This window comes from Schistosoma mansoni, chromosome W (assembly GCF_000237925.1).
Source record: "Schistosoma mansoni strain Puerto Rico chromosome W, complete genome".
Taxonomy (NCBI): domain Eukaryota; kingdom Metazoa; phylum Platyhelminthes; class Trematoda; order Strigeidida; family Schistosomatidae; genus Schistosoma; species Schistosoma mansoni.
In genome coordinates this window covers 44,148,805-44,167,208 of record NC_031502.1, presented here as the reverse complement: position 1 = coordinate 44,167,208, position 18,404 = coordinate 44,148,805, and the positions used below count along the sequence as shown (strand labels likewise).

The window sequence follows — 18,404 nt, the reverse complement described above, 5'->3', positions numbered from 1 at the left end:
TTTTTAGTAAACAGAATAACTCCACCCCCTTTGAGATATTAATAAGAAAGATGGATCCTCGAAGAGTTTTCTGGATTACATTTCATTTCAATGTTAACATTTCATCTTATAATGCTGAGCAATCCTTTCTCAATGATAATTACTCTATCTATCTATCTATCTTTATGATGAATTTTTAAGCCTTTAACAATCAATTTGTTATTAGTTTCCCTCGCGAGATTCGAACCCAAAGCTTACCAGTCTCGCACCAGAGCACTCAACCGATAGACGACTGAGCCGGGATCCAACGGTGGTAATGTTTAACTTCAACCAATCCACGAAGTTTGAGCGACGGATCACCAATTGTCTTCAGTGAGTTGTTATCTCACAACAGACGTGGTTGAACTCCATTGGTTACTGCTTCTCACTTGAGCTTTCAACTATGAAAATACTAAATCTCTACAAAACCCCTTCTGCTGAGGGGTCCCATAATAGGACGAAACGGCCGTCCATCCAGTGTTTCCAGGTTTTCCATGGTGGTCTAGCTTCAATTGACTCATGCTTTCAACTATGAAACATACTAAATCTCCACAAAATCCCTTCTGAAGTTAGAGTAACCGAACTGTACTATATTTCCCAACCTATTTAAATGCAGTGACGATGAATGTTAACTATTAGTAATAGTATTTAAAACTTAGTGTTTTGATAAAAACTTACCTGTTAAGGTTTTACGTCACAAAATAATTAATGGCTTTTTTTTCAGTTAGAACTTAAATGTATATAGATCACAGTAACTTAACTTTTACATATTTTGGATCATTAACTTAAATTAATCAAAAAGGGAAGTTCTACTATCTTGATTCATCATAAAATAATAAAATAGTTAATATGAAGTAATAGTAACATTAAATTAAGTCACTACATTTAAATATATTTATTTAAGAAAAATCAAAATAATAATGACAATTGGTATAAAGGTATATATATAGATATGACAGAAATGAAGCGGATAAAACTACATAAAATTATTTTAAAAGAAAAGAATCAAGTTAAAACATATCTTATACGACAAAGATTTAAGTTCTCTTTTGTTGCATTTAAAAATTTGTACGGTATACCTGAAACAAAAACAAAATTGATCAGAGAATGAAAATTAACAAAATTGATAAAAAATTTTTAGCTTTGGAGAATTACATAATTAAAGTCCAAAAATAATCTTATCAAATTGTATATAGGATGACTTTGAATAGACTAGTAAATAGACATTTAGGTAGACAGGAAGTATGGAAAACAATTGGATAACCTATTATTTCAGTATGGTCGTGAATTAATACAACTTAAGTCATTCTCATAATGTGTACTTCATTATTTGATGAGTTAAGTTTTCATTATGATCAAGTTATGTATACCTTATCAGTGGAATGTAATGTATAACGAATATATAGTTATTTTTAATTTAAGGAAATTATTAGATAAGGAAGGAGAAATGATTCATCTTAAAGTAATTAATAAATTGTAACCATGAACTGTAATATAAAATTAAGCAGAATAATATTCAATATTGCCAACAAAATTATTCGAAACTCATATTTAAAAGATACGGAAATAGAAGATTAATACATGATAATTTCTATGATCAGAACTTACCTTTGGGAATGTATACAATACAAGGTTTTGTTAAAGGAATTGCAAATTTCGCAATCTGTACAGCATAAACACTGAGAGAACTATTATTATTCATAAGAACAGGAGGACTTGACATCATTTTGAATACATTTATAGCATTTGGATCATAATGAAGTTGACGTCTTTCTTGTTCTTTACTTACAATCCTTGTGAGATTTGCATCCACTTCAAAACAAGGTATACGAGTTTTAGTTCTACTTGGAAAAGCACCAGATAAAGCTGGAACCACGTAACTCGAGTATTCCATGGTAGAAAATTTGAATGGCGAAAATTGTGCATTTTCTGGATATATCACCTCTATAATTAGGGATAAAATTATTACCCAATACCACTTGCTGCTTACATCAGATTTAAAACAGTTATTACGAAAATGAACAGACATTTTGTTTTGAGAATGAAAATCAGAGAGAAGTGAGATAGCCCATTACCATATATTAAGATGACATTCAGGTAACCGAAGCTAGGTGTGCTCAACAGGCTAAGCAGATATACCGAACTACATGTAAATAATAAATTATTAATTTTATAATGATCGCTGAATGCTGATACTCACTATAGTAAGAATACGAGGCGATATCTTCTTGTAATTCACCATAATATCTTCAAGACAGTTCTCCAAACATCAAAATAAGTAAGGACAATTCAATGCATTTTAATTACTGGTTTCACAAATATAGTAAATTCGAAGACTAAATAATTCACCGATTAGTTCAAGAATGACCAAATATTCAAATACAGATAATATCAGTTTTAGTTATGTTTCTATTCAGTTTATTTTTCTCTAAGCAACTCTGTCCATTTAATATTCTTCCTATGTACTCTTTTGTCGCTCACCTTGTGAATCAGATCTATGTTTATTTTTATCTCTATCTGTGATTTACACGCTTTTCGTCTCATAGACGGATTGACATACTCTGTACTCACTGATTTTAGATAAATATCCATATCTTCACATGCACACCTGAAATATACGTATCTTCAGTACAATTTGCATTTGACTTTTATTGTCTACGTTGTGTTAAGTTGATTAGTTAACGAAATGTATATGAAACTGAATATAAGATATATATTTCATTAGTATTACGCAATTACCTCCGTCACTTTAATGAAGTCCATTCGGTGCTTATTCCTTTATGATCTATATTTCATAGCTTCAAAATAGTGCTTTTCGTATGAAACCTTATTACAAAGTACCTTTCCTCTTTGATACTATCAAATACACTATCTTTTGATTAACTTGTTAGTGCCTGAATGATGCACTTTTCCTCTCCCCTTTGCTAACATAATAGAATATACGCTTAAATGGTATTTCTATTTATCCAACTAGTCTTTGGCGAATATAGCCAAATCCTCCAGCTAAGTTTAAGGTAAAAAAACAAAGAAGGAATTTGTCTGCACTAATTGATGTGTAGGCGAGGAAAGTAAGGATTGGTTATTTGTTTAGTTAGACTAGTAGATAGTCTGACAGGTATTCGATGAATTACATATTTTTCTACCGTTATTATTATTGTGATTGTTGTCGGTTTTTGGTGTGGGAATATAAATACGTTCCAGTCAGGCTAGTCAGATGTTCTTGATCTGAGGTATGTTGAAGTCCAGTAGAATAGACACTGGAAGGGTACCTAGTATAGATATTTGTCTAAGGTAAATTATCATCCCATTAGTGTAGACGGGAAAACCGAGCGTTATAACACTCATTAATTAATGTGGTTGAGTATCCGTCCTTACCATTGTTAATTACTTTTTTAAAAGTAGGTCATTATTATATTTAAACGAAGCATATTTAAAATAATCTCAGTCGATCAAATTTAAATCAAAATATGATTGGATACGAAAAAAATAGGACTAAAACATATTATTCAATACTTAGTCTATTATTTGACATACGTTGAAAAGGAGATGCATCATTGGTCCCGATAGGTAGCTGTGTTTCTGTGTGTGATGTCCATTCAACGTCTGGATCCAATTGGATTCGCATACATGGATCGGTTTCACGTTTTTGTGCACCTTTTTAAAGAAAAACAGAAGTAGTAGCATAGCTGTTAATATATTTTGGGTTAAAATATTTAAAGTTATGAGCACCTAAAACTTTATGGTAAAAGCTACCCAAAAACCAGGAAGATTCGGTAATCGAAAATGTTTTAAAGACATAGGTTGTTTTCGGAAATCCAAATTAGTGAAAATATTGATGTTACTGTCAACTAACTATCATGCTTAGCATCCTAGCTACCACCAAAGACTAGCTACACTTTATCTGACATGCTAGTAGCCAGTGACTGTAAGAAAAAATACAACCATAAGTTCAAAACGAACAGAAACTTCAGGGTCCCTCAATGCGTACAAAGTATAATAAAATATGATTACCTAATAATGTGTACTTCATAAAGCAGGCGATATTTCAGAATAAATTTACTGAATAGATCTTTGATTTAGTACATATATAATAAATAGGGCAACATATAAACTGTGAGGAATTTAGAATACAGGCAATATGAAAATAGTTGAAAGTGGAAATAACTGAAAATATTTTTAAAAAAGTAACATGACATAGAAAATACAACAACAGATAAGTCAGTAACCTAAATATAATTGTTTTTGGCTCTTACAGTCGCCTACCTTTCAATGATCTGTAACGTTTGGCCAATTTTTGAAGCCGTTTTGCTCGATTAATTCTTTCATTCTTTAAAAACTGAGTTCGATTGTTTTGACAATGTTTTAAACGATTGAGAAATTTTTGACGCCTCTTCATCTCATCTGGGTCAGGTAATATAGCTAGTCCAATTGGTTTTTGATAAACTAAACCGTATTCATCTTTATCAGGTTCATAAACAACCACTTTATTTCTATCATGAGTAGCTGGTACACGTAGTCGTTTACTACGTCGTAATTGGCCATCACTTTGTATAAAGCTTTTAGTAGGAGGTCGTTTCGACTCTTGTAAAAAACAAAATTAACAAACGGGTTAGTGTCAACTAAAGAAAAAACAAACATCAGGAAAAAGTATTTAGAAAAAGTTTGAAGTAAAAATATTTCTATTCGTGAACTGATAATTACTATACTACTGTCGAAAACCGAGAAGCACTAAACAGCTGTTTCACCCCGCATGGGACCCTCGGAAGCGAGCATCTACAACCCCATGGATCTCAACTCAGTGGTATAGAGTTTAAGCGTTCGACCGTAAAACCAAAAGTCCAAGACTCGATACCGATGATATTATGGATGTGCATTGCGCTGAGAAGTCTCATACTGAGACGAAACGGCTGTTCAGTGCTCCCTGGTTTTCGGTGGTGGTATGGCTAAAATCATTTTGTGATTTAAATAATGAAAACTTCAGTTTCTACAACCCTTAGTTTGCTAGTACACAAATTGATAGTCTTTTATGTGATAAAAATATAAGAAAAGCTGGAGCTAAAGACTATTCATGTTAACAAGTATAATTAGGAAATTCCAAATAATATGTCAAAACAACTCGGCCTGAAGCCCTTTAAAGGTTACTGCCAGTTCCAAGACTGAATACAACAGGATGGTTGAGCATGAGGTCAGCAACCCCATCCGAAAGAAAACAACCTTGTTAATGAAAATGCTAACCAGAGAAAATCACTTAAAGTCTATCCTGAGAGTTGAAGGACCTTCATATATTATTTATTTAAACACATACATATTGGTACAAAAGGGCACCAGATACATATGCGCCACACAAAATAATGAGAATGGGAGGAGAAAGGGGGGAAGATGCGTATACATAAGGAGGAAAACAGGATGAAAAAAAAAGAGAAGAGTAGTGATGGGGGAACTGTAATGTACAACCAGAAGGACTCTCTCAGTTAAGAAAGTTATAATCACTCTTTATGAAGAAAGTAAAGGAGGGTTACAACAGGCACGCCATTGGCTTCTATTCTGAGCCATATCTGACAACGTCTCTAGCCAGTGTTGCACCATCTCTCGGACCCAAGCCAGCGAGTCGTGAAGGACCAACAGAAGCTAGCCCTTTGCAGCTTTCTTTCATGCCACGACACCATGTCATACACTGACCTCCTCTCCGCTCTCTCCAACCAGTCCCAGCGTCGACAAATAATGCACGACGTGGAATTCTCTGGGACGACATTCGTAGAACATGTCCAAGCCACCGAAGTCGGTGTTTCAAGATGGTGACACCAATTGAATTATCGTCTCTGCGCCCGAACACACAATGGCGAACCTCTGCATTACTAACATGGTGTTGCCACTGGATGTCAGCAATCCTTCGGAGACAACGATGATCGAACGCAGAGAGTCGTCTAACATCCTCAACTCGGAGAGAACAGGTTTCAAAAGTATAGAGAAAAACTGCTCTCACCGACGCGTTGTAGATCCGACCTTTTATAGCCAGACTAACATCACGAAAACGCCAAAGGTGGCCCAGATTGGCATAATCCGCTCTGGCTTTCATTATACGTGCACTTTCATATGGGAGAATTATGACACCTCATGGTGAAAACCAAGATTCTTCGGAAATCACGAGGCTGATGCCCCTTCTAACAACTGGAGCAACAATCAACATAGGTACATGGAATATCCGGACAAGGTGAAAGACGAAAATGAGGAAATAAAACTCGGAGGTTCTCGGAATAGGTGAAGCCCATTGGAAACAATCTGGACAGAAAAGATTAGATTTGGGAGAGGTGCTGTTGTACTCTAGTTATGGAAAGGGAAATGCTTCACACACAAAGATTTGCACTGATGTTGTACAAAGAAGCTCGAAGATCACCCATGGGATGGGACCAGTTAAGAACATAAAAGGCAAACCAATCACTAGGATCCAAGAACAGTGGAATAGGTGGGTGAAACATTTCGAGGATCTCTTGAACAGAGAGTCACATTGAACTCATCGGACATCGAAGCAGTACCCACAGTCCTTCCCATAGATGTTACCCTACCAACAATCGGAGAAATCAAGATTACAATCAGATAAATCACGAGTGGGAAGGCAGCAGGACCGCACAATATAACAGCTGAGGCACTGAAGTCAAACATAGAAGTAACTGCAAAGATTCTTCCTATTCTTTTAGAAATAGTTTGGGAGAAAGAACAAGTTCTGATAAACTGCAATGAAGGGCACTTCATCCAGATAACAAAGAAAGGAGATCTCAGAAAATACGAGAACTACAGAGGCATCACACTACTACCATTACCAGGAGGAGTTTTCAACAAAGCGTTGTCAAATCGGATAAAAGATTCAGTAAACGCCCAACTTCGAAATCAACGGGCTGGATTCTGTGTAAGGATCGCGACACTACGGATAATTGTTTAACAACCAACCAAATGGAACTAGTCACTAAACATCAACTTCTTTGACCATGAGAAGGCATTTAACAGAGTGAATAAAAGAACAGGACGGATCTGATGTATATGTTAAGGCATGGGTAGGCAAAAAAAGATAGGCATTCCTACAACTTAAGAACACCTCGAACTCGAAGCAATTGTCAGCCAACATCAAATTCAGAATCTTCAAAACAAACGTCATGACAGCTCTCTTGTACAGAGCTGAAACTTGAAGAACTACAACCATCACCATATATATATATATATATATATATATATATATATATATATAGCCGTCTCAGATATGTACTCTAGATGCGTGAAACAGACACTATTAGCAACAACCTACTGTGGCAGAGAGAAAGCCAACTTCCAGCTGATGAAGAGGAAATTCGGAAAACACACTGGGCGTTATAGAGTTCATCACACTGCATTACGAGGCAGGCCCTAACTCTGAATCCTGAGGAAAAAAGGGAAAGAGGACGACCAAAGCACAGATTGTGTTGGGAATCGGAAACAGACATCAAGAGAATGAACAGCAATTGTAAACAACTGGAAAGAAAATCTCAGAATGGAGTTGGCACTCCTCCGCGAGGAGTGCCAATCGTAAGTAAGTAAGTATGCCAAGATATTGAACGTATATGTATAATAATGAAGTAATATTCCGTCTTGTCACGACGAAATGTTGGAATTTCATGTGAAAGTTCTAAGTGTACAAGGATTTGGTAGTATGAAGTTGCAGGATAAGATTATTTCTAAGAGGTGGATTCCAACTAATTACCAGTAGGAGAAAACCATACCAATAAAACCTTCAGTCACTTGTTGACAGTTGGAACTTTAACTAATTCTAAGTGATCTTGAAAATACCTTTCCTAAATATGCTAACTATGATTAATTTAAATTAAACTAAGACAAGTGATTATGTACTTTGAAAGCTAGAAGTCGATGTGAATACATTATGGTAACCTATAAATATAGGAAAAATAACTAATCGACTGACTGAATGGTAAAAACTGGCAATCGTATGGAGTACACCATGGAAGTTTAATTCTTGATAACGATAACGAGGAAGTCGATGGAGATGGATACTTTGAGTCTTGAACGCTAGATAATGCAGTTGACTCAAAAAAGGATCCAATGTTCTCTTTATTTTCACTCTGAGTCTATAGTTGAAATACAAATGAAAAAATGAATAAATATATATGAACAATAAATGGTGATACTTCGTCAGTAAGACGAAATAAAGAGATGAAACACAAAAAATCGAACAACATACAAGAATTGTAAAGTCAGTCAGTCAGTCAGCTACAAAGTAGGACCAGGCACACATATGCATCGGTCCAAGTTGCCATACCTCGTTAGCACAACAAGATGAACACCGAATTCATAGAAATAGTTAATTTAGTGGTGGTAGTATATAAAAGATAGGTTGCTTATAAGGATATAGTATAGGAAGGAAGACAGATATGAAGCATTTTAATCTTAAGGTTTAAGGGAAGATAAAGAGTATATACACCTACGCCATTGTGATCGGTTCTGAGCAATGTCACTTAGAGTCTCCAACCATTGGTTACGATAGTCACGCGGACCCCAACCAGGTAATCTGCATCTACCAACATGGCTCAGACTGGAAGTTAGTGACTTCAAGCACTAATGCTACGTTTTGGTTATCCGCCCCTAACTCTCTTCCAACCATCCCCTACACTAGTCAGTATAGCGCGTCGAGGTAATCGATGTTCAGGCATACGTAACACGTGGCCTAACCATCTCAGTCGATGAAGATTTACAACCTCATCAACTGATTTACCATCGTTCCCTAATACCCTGTGTCTAACCTCACTATTACTTACCCGGTGATCCCAGCAGATGCGAGCAATATTTCTAAGACATCTGTGGTCAAATACTAGTAACTTACGAGTATCTTCTACTCTTAATGGCCATGTTTCACAGCCGTAAAGCAGAACAGAGCGAACTGCTGCGCAGTATACTCGTCCCTTAATTGATAGACGGATATCTCGTCTTCGCCATAAGAATTGTAAATGGCTGATTCCATTGAGTCCAAGTTATTGATACTACATCATTTTTAATATAAGCTAGAAAAATTTAATTAGTGATTCATTCGGTCAATGTTTGATGATTATGTATACAAAAAACCGAACGAATCCAACATACTAAACATCAAATTCATCAAAAATGTACAAACTGATTATAATACGCAATGATCTGTCGTTACTATTGTTAAAACGTGAACAACAGAAATAGTCTTATAAAGAATGTCCAACGAAACCACTAACTAGTAAGGATATTCTCCTGTAGGATTGATCATAGTGAATAAAACTGATTCAACTACATGAACTACACCTTGTATCCATAAACTATCAATCCGAAGAATATCAAACATATCCGATTTCGTGACCAGTAAGTTATTATTTGTTGAATTCGACTTTTAAAAAAAACAAACAGATTGTCAAGACTAGGTCTTTTTAATAAAGTATGATCTAATCGTAGTTTTCAGTGAAATTCAATAACTTTAACTGGATAAATTCAACGATGAAAGATATTCAAGCAATTTAAACTATTTCTGATAATTTAATTTTTTAAGAACTACATTTAGCACAGAAACCATAAAGATTTTTTTAAAACTCAACAAAAAATTCATTAAGCCAGAAATATTTCATTGACAAAGATAATAAAATTAAGGAAGTATACGGCTTACCAAGGAACCCTCTTGATGAGTTAGCTTTTCCGACAGTTCGCACTCAAAATGAGTAAGATCACTCTCATCATGAGCAATCGGACCAACAGATACTCTGGGTTTAGAATTATCTGAGCTATCAAAGTATACTGTTAAAAAAATAAAATACAAGATAGAGGGTGTCAGATTTTCATTTGTAACTACGTAAATTAAAGTCGAGTGCTTTAATAATAACCGAAGAAGTCTTTTAAAGTAGGATTTAGCACCATTTAATTATTTCTAAGATTGAAATTCAAGAACTGAACTTCTTCACAAAGTTTTTCCTTTAATAAATAAGTGAACTGACGTTAAAAACACTTTACTTTTCAAAATTTAATGGTAATATATTTTACCCGTTTACGTTTACATTGCTAATAAACCTTTTGGAATTTATCCAGACGTTTTTTGTCTCACATATTTGAAAAAATTAGTACAAAGACAAGAGTTTCCATGTTCAGCTTATCAGCAATCATTAAAATTCTGAAACGGCGAACAAAAAGCAAGAGAGATCACACGCATCCAATGTTTTCACGAACACAGAAAGTCGGTATTTGTCCTTGTGGTCATCACTACTATTGGTTTAAAAAGAGCTTTTTTGTCTACCTTGTTATCTTTATAAATTTCCTGTAATGTTTTATGAGCTTCCTCAGATTTCTTGTCAATTTTCACCAAAGTCTTAGTGGTCTAGTTCGTGCATTTATTTAAACATATTATGAAAAAGTGGCAATCCTTCAGTATAATTTAGTATTCATTAGAACGGTTATTCGTTGAATGTAATGTGTTAAAAATAACGATTCTCCCTGGCAAGAAAAAGAATGCTAAACGAAATTTTAAAACTTAATAGCTATTAGTCAAATGGCGAAGGTCAGCTTTCATAAAATATTTGTCTCTACAACATCCCATTGCTAAATGAAGGAAAAGAGGCGAGTATTGTAAACTTACGTTTCTTTCCGGTAGTTGCTGTGGTCGAGCGAGTGTCGAATAAACTGTAACTCTTAGGACTAAATCACAGATTACTGCTATTTGTAATCTTATTGTGGTAAAAAGTTTAGTAGACAACTGTCATTTTATCTCTATAGTCTCTTTATTGTAAGCTTCCACAAGACCAACTAACTGTTGTGATGTGTTTCACTATTTTTCGATTATTACTAATTCACTACGTACCGTCTGCTTTGCTCTTTGCTGCTTATGGCATGATTGCATGTACATTACGATTTCGTTATTGGGGTGTGTTGGGGTCTGATGATTTATGTACATAAGCTAATAAGTGTTTGAGATATAATAACAGGAACTTGACTGATTTTTTTCTTTCTGACTCAAGGCTAGAGATAGAAGGCATGGATATCGGTGGATCTATAGAGGTGAAGCTTAGGTTAGCTCAAGGTTAACTGTGTTTGTATTACTGGCTAAAACTAGGGACGATAGGTTATAGACAAAATATCACACACTGGGTAGCAAAATTCTAATCGGAATTCTGATTTGCAAGCTCATAAAGTGATATGAATTAAACACTCAGGAATAAAAGTAATGACCAGAAAATTCTATCACGTAAATGAACAAACCCCTTTTTTTATTGAAACATAAAATTTAAGGTGTTTCAATATTAATACAGTCAATAAATGAATTTATATGAACATTTTATTATGTTACATAACGTAAGTACCAATCGGCTAGTTCAAGAAATGGTGGAGAAAATAATTCAGAGCAATGTTTTGATGACAAAAACTGTCAAATCACTGAATGAGGATAAAGTTGCAAATGCAATAAAAAGGAATGACAATAATATAGTTCGGATATTATTCAGTTACTATACTGAATACTTGCATTAATTAACTGCAAGTGTTATTTGACTTATTCACAAACTTATGGACACAAAAGTTACAATGTCAAACAAAATAAATAGCTAATTAATAGTAAACAACACATTATAAAGTATGTGATCATACAACGACAGAATACAGATAATCACGATATAGCTAGCGTATTATTATAGATCAATACACTGATAAGACACTCAAAATAAATCACTGAGACAAAATGTGCACATAAATATAACAAACTGAATGAGCCCGAATGACTTACCAACGATCGGTGCGAAAGTCACACTCGGACGACCTCTGGGGATGATAGGCAAATTTGTAAAACTTCTTGAAGATTTCTAAATAACACAAGAAGAATAATTATATACCCGCTAACAACAGACGAAACAAAATACAAATTAACGAAGAAAATTTTTCAACTGAAAAACAAATAAAATTACCTGAAGATTATTATCATCCAGTAAACGAGAAAATACACCTACAAAATTGATATCACAGGAAAAATCAGTCATAAAAGAATGTACGAAACAAAACTTGAGAGTATATCATCAAAACAAGACAATCACAATAACGACGAAAAGATATATAAATAAAAACTCGGTTAACCAAGAAAAAAATGTAACTAATATCCAAAGGAAAACAGAGAAACACGAAAAAAATACCTTCTGGCATCCCAACATCATCTTCATAACGGTAAGGGATCGGTGACAATGCCTGAAGAGAAGACACTGGTGGCTTCAACATCACCATACCACCACTCGAAGCATGTTTTGCTCCATCTGAGGCAACAACTACAAAACCAACAATCAAACACAGTAAGCATAAACAACACGATATATCGTAATAATATCATTGAAAGACGCATATACATATACGTGCTCACACAATAACCTCCACTTTCAACCTGAAATCAATCGCACTCTCTAACACACAAACACACATGTCGAACATCGATAAACAAACAACCACAACAACTGAAAAAAAAAATATAAAACACACACCTTCTGGAATCACAACATCATCTTCATAACGGTAAGGGATCGGTGACAATGCCTGGAGAGAAGATACCGGTGGCTCTAACGTCTCGCTGTTATCACTCGAATCATTCTTCACTTCATCTAAAACAACACCTACAAAATTAACAATAAAACACAGTTAGCAAAAATAAGGACATCACAATAGTAACTGCTAAGTGAATATGGTGGTTGGGCTTGCGTATTGTGGTCACCCAATCGACTTATATGGAATGTAATGCTTGGTCGTTTAGGTATTATCATAACATGCAGATCGGTTGGAGAACGGTAAGTACGAAATTAGTAACCTCAGGTCTGAACGCGAAGTCGTACTGCTGATTGTACAGTCGTGTGACAACAGTAAGGTGTTTTCTTCAGAAAACCAGCATCTACAGCAATGATGCGTTCTCACAACGGAGGGAAGAAGTTAGAAAATATCGACCTTGAAATAATTGTACAACTTACACCACGGATTTACGTCTTCAGCGCTAAGGCCTTTGGAAGTAGGGAGCTAAGAGATAATAAACTTCTCAAAAAAAATCGTGATTTCAATGTCCAAGCAGGTAGTGTAAATCAAATTGAAGGGCACTTAGGTGGGTCTCACGGTATCTCTGCTCAGTGAACAGATAGTTGAAACAGGCTGTTCCAATTATGCTCACATAACCGTCTATTTCTAGCAAGCATCAACTCCAACCATAAGGGAAGACATTGTCTGACACTGCGACACCTACAATTAACTGAACGATGGATTCAAATGGATCACAGTGCCACCAGCCATCGTTAGAGAGGCTCGATAGTAGACCCCCGCTCATTATGGAGCATATATCTAGACTTTGATCATGTCCTAGTGAGAGCACATGTTTGTCTGTATCTTACTGAAAACATAAAGGCCACAGCAAGAAGACCCCTTAGAGTTCGACTTAATGGTGAAATAGTCAAGCATACATTTTAGCACCAAATAGAAAAGCAGTTACTTAACCATGAAAGTGATATCCACCCCGAGGTAGCTTGCTATGATATCTAAACAGATCTATAAACAGCAGTAATATCTACCAATAAATTAAACCAAAGCGTTGAGAAACTTCAGTGGATTTCCGTAGCGTCTACTGAACTGATAGATGTCCAGAAACTCATCCCGTCTAACTCCAAACACGATGAGGAGTTAAAACAGCTTACATGTGGACGGGTCAAAAGCCTAAGCAATGATCGTCAGCAGTGCCGGGCAGAGAAAGCAAAAGTGATGGAAAAGGCAGCAGTAGTAATTAACAGTAGACAACTATTCAGACTTATCAAGTGAACAGGTTTTAACAATCCGGCTGTTAGTGAGACTATCTCAGGACTATTATTCACTCCCAACTCATGAGATTAGATCGATATGCAGAACATTTTAGGCAACAGTTTAACTGGCCACCTGCTATCCTTCAGTTACCCGTTATCGCCAAACAGCCTCAAAGGATAATCGACATCAGTCCTCAAACTCTTAGTGAGGTTGAAAAAGCTATAACTAATTTAAAGCAACACAGAACATCAGATTCAAATGGATTATCTCCGGAGATCTCTAGAGATGGTAGTCTAGTTTGGCAGTCAGATTGACTGAGATCATAATTCGAATTTAGGAATTGGACATAATCCTATCTGACTGGTCTCGATTGTTGATCATCCCAGTTTATAAGAAAGTACAGAAATCCCCTAGTCGTGACCACAAAGGAATCCGTTTGACTAATATAACAGCTAATATATTTGTCTCAATAACTAGGGCTCGTGAAGAGCGAAATTAGGACAGTCAGTCAGACTGGGTTCAGACCTGGACGTGAATGTATCAACCAAATACCCACCCTATGTCAGGTTCTGGAACATAGACATACTTTCCGACGTCCGTCTATGGTGTATTTCTTAACCTTAGACTTTAAGGCAGCGTTCGACTCTGTCGAGTGTGAGGTTCTGTGGCAGTGTTTCTCATTAAAAGGCAAACCAAAGAAGTACATCAACTTTGTAGAGGTTCTTCACTTCAACACTATTGGTCAAGTTAAAGTTTATAGAGAACTGTCAACCTCAAGTGGTGTTCCTCAGAACTGTTCACTTTCTCCATTATTATTTAACTTCGTCATAGATATCCTTTGAAAGATAATGCTCTCATAGTCTGACTTTTCAGAGGTTGGTCTTCTACCAGAAGATTCGCTTATTGACTTGGAATACTCAAGTGATATAGTATTGTTTGGTGAAGACGCTGAAAAAACATTGAGAACACTGTTGCCCTAAGCAACAATGCAAGCATCTTTGAGATGTGATTCTCTCCCTATAAATCAAAAATGTTAATTCAAGACTGGGCTGCGTCACTCCATTTATCTTGGAAGTCTCATCAGTCCTGATGAGTAGGTATTTGATGAAACCACGGTACGGAATCAAAAAGTCCAGTTGGCTTTTGTGTCACTTGTGGAGTGGGTGAGATATTAGTCTGTCAATCAAAGGACGAGTTTACTACTCAGCAGTTCTCTTGGTTCTACTTTATGGGTGTGAAACATAGCCACTAAGAATAGAGAATGTTCCCAGGTCACTATTTTTCGATCACAGGAGAACTGAAGCATAGCTCATGCATTTTTGTCCGCCGAGTGAGCAATGCTGAAGTTAGGCATAGGACACTAAGTAAACATTGCCAAAACGGTTGATCAGGAAGTGAATCTTTATCGGCTGAGGTGGTTCGTACATGTCTCCCTTATACCTAGTCATCGCCTAAATCAACGAGCGATGTTGTCTAGTGTACAAGCAGACCGCGAAAAAGCTAGGTGGGGCCAAGAGAAGCCGTATCACTAGCCCATGAAGTCATTGATAATTAGACTGATTCATATTAAACACTGTACACTACCTATGTGTGGTCGCGTAATTATCGTAACCAATCACAAGACACTATGGGTGAAAAGCCTGAGAATGGTTCGCAATACCCCAGACGCATTCACTCACTGCCTTCCCTCAGAACATCATTGACGAATTAACACTTTCAATAACCAATCACTTTTACAAGCACAGACAACGTTACTAAATCCACAACTCAAAAATCTGTAAAAATTATTAGTGTCTAACATCGAAAAACCAATCATGTGACGCGAAAAAAACACAAACGCACGTCTAACATCAGTAAACAAACAACCAAAATAACCGATAAACAAATACATACCTTCTGGCATCCCAACATCATCTTCATAACGGTAAGGGATCGGTGACAATGCCTGAAGAGAAGACACTGGTGGCTTCAACATCACCATACCACCACTCGAAGCATGTTTTGCTCCATCTGAGGCAACAACTACAAAACCAACAATCAAACACAGTAAGCATAAACAACACGATATATCGTAATAATATCATTGAAAGACGCATATACATATACGTGCTCACACAATAACCTCCACTTTCAACCTGAAATCAATCGCACTCTCTAACACACAAACACACATGTCGAACATCGATAAACAAACAACCACAACAACTGAAAAAAAAATATAAAACACACACCTTCTGGAATCACAACATCATCTTCATAACGGTAAGGGATCGGTGACAATGCCTGGAGAGAAGATACCGGTGGCTCTAACGTCTCGCTGTTATCACTCGAATCATTCTTCACTTCATCTAAAACAACACCTACAAAATTAACAATAAAACACAGTTAGCAAAAATAAGGACATCACAATAGTAACTGCTAAGTGAATATGGTGGTTGGGCTTGCGTATTGTGGTCACCCAATCGACTTATATGGAATGTAATGCTTGGTCGTTTAGGTATTATCATAACATGCAGATCGGTTGGAGAACGGTAAGTACGAAATTAGTAACCTCAGGTCTGAACGCGAAGTCGTACTGCTGATTGTACAGTCGTGTGACAACAGTAAGGTGTTTTCTTCAGAAAACCAGCATCTACAGCAATGATGCGTTCTCACAACGGAGGGAAGAAGTTAGAAAATATCGACCTTGAAATAATTGTACAACTTACACCACGGATTTACGTCTTCAGCGCTAAGGCCTTTGGAAGTAGGGAGCTAAGAGATAATAAACTTCTCAAAAAAAATCGTGATTTCAATGTCCAAGCAGGTAGTGTAAATCAAATTGAAGGGCACTTAGGTGGGTCTCACGGTATCTCTGCTCAGTGAACAGATAGTTGAAACAGGCTGTTCCAATTATGCTCACATAACCGTCTATTTCTAGCAAGCATCAACTCCAACCATAAGGGAAGACATTGTCTGACACTGCGACACCTACAATTAACTGAACGATGGATTCAAATGGATCACAGTGCCACCAGCCATCGTTAGAGAGGCTCGATAGTAGACCCCCGCTCATTATGGAGCATATATCTAGACTTTGATCATGTCCTAGTGAGAGCACATGTTTGTCTGTATCTTACTGAAAACATAAAGGCCACAGCAAGAAGACCCCTTAGAGTTCGACTTAATGGTGAAATAGTCAAGCATACATTTTAGCACCAAATAGAAAAGCAGTTACTTAACCATGAAAGTGATATCCACCCCGAGGTAGCTTGCTATGATATCTAAACAGATCTATAAACAGCAGTAATATCTACCAATAAATTAAACCAAAGCGTTGAGAAACTTCAGTGGATTTCCGTAGCGTCTACTGAACTGATAGATGTCCAGAAACTCATCCCGTCTAACTCCAAACACGATGAGGAGTTAAAACAGCTTACATGTGGACGGGTCAAAAGCCTAAGCAATGATCGTCAGCAGTGCCGGGCAGAGAAAGCAAAAGTGATGGAAAAGGCAGCAGTAGTAATTAACAGTAGACAACTATTCAGACTTATCAAGTGAACAGGTTTTAACAATCCGGCTGTTAGTAAGACTATCTCAGGACTATTATTCACTCCCAACTCATGAGATTAGATCGATATGCAGAACATTTTAGGCAACAGTTTAACTGGCCACCTGCTATCCTTCAGTTACCCGTTATCGCCAAACAGCCTCAAAGGATAATCGACATCAGTCCTCAAACTCTTAGTGAGGTTGAAAAAGCTATAACTAATTTAAAGCAACACAGAACATCAGATTCAAATGGATTATCTCCGGAGATCTCTAGAGATGGTAGTCTAGTTTGGCAGTCAGATTGACTGAGATCATAATTCGAATTTAGGAATTGGACATAATCCTATCTGACTGGTCTCGATTGTTGATCATCCCAGTTTATAAGAAAGTACAGAAATCCCCTAGTCGTGACCACAAAGGAATCCGTTTGACTAATATAACAGCTAATATATTTGTCTCAATAACTAGGGCTCGTGAAGAGCGAAATTAGGACAGTCAGTCAGACTGGGTTCAGACCTGGACGTGAATGTATCAACCAAATACCCACCCTATGTCAGGTTCTGGAACATAGACATACTTTCCGACGTCCGTCTATGGTGTATTTCTTAACCTTAGACTTTAAGGCAGCGTTCGACTCTGTCGAGTGTGAGGTTCTGTGGCAGTGTTTCTCATTAAAAGGCAAACCAAAGAAGTACATCAACTTTGTAGAGGTTCTTCACTTCAACACTATTGGTCAAGTTAAAGTTTATAGAGAACTGTCAACCTCAAGTGGTGTTCCTCAGAACTGTTCACTTTCTCCATTATTATTTAACTTCGTCATAGATATCCTTTGAAAGATAATGCTCTCATAGTCTGACTTTTCAGAGGTTGGTCTTCTACCAGAAGATTCGCTTATTGACTTGGAATACTCAAGTGATATAGTATTGTTTGGTGAAGACGCTGAAAAAACATTGAGAACACTGTTGCCCTAAGCAACAATGCAAGCATCTTTGAGATGTGATTCTCTCCCTATAAATCAAAAATGTTAATTCAAGACTGGGCTGCGTCACTCCATTTATCTT

General features: G+C 36.4%; 1 protein-coding gene across 1 annotated transcript in view; it reads right to left on the bottom strand.

Annotated features, from left to right (window-relative positions):
* Nucleotides 1–18,404, bottom strand: part of Smp_176530 (hypothetical protein) — a gene marked incomplete at both ends in the record, with an annotated part of 63,407 nt that overhangs the window by 36,640 nt on the left and 8,363 nt on the right. Inside the window, 7 exons of the mRNA XM_018789830.1 lie at nt 1,627–1,962; nt 3,553–3,672; nt 4,282–4,599; nt 7,967–8,129; nt 9,683–9,810; nt 12,183–12,311; nt 12,522–12,650. Coding sequence (XP_018655234.1) covers nt 1,627–1,962; nt 3,553–3,672; nt 4,282–4,599; nt 7,967–8,129; nt 9,683–9,810; nt 12,183–12,311; nt 12,522–12,650 — 1,323 coding nt within the window. The remainder of the gene's footprint in view (nt 1–1,626; nt 1,963–3,552; nt 3,673–4,281; nt 4,600–7,966; nt 8,130–9,682; nt 9,811–12,182; nt 12,312–12,521; nt 12,651–18,404) is intronic.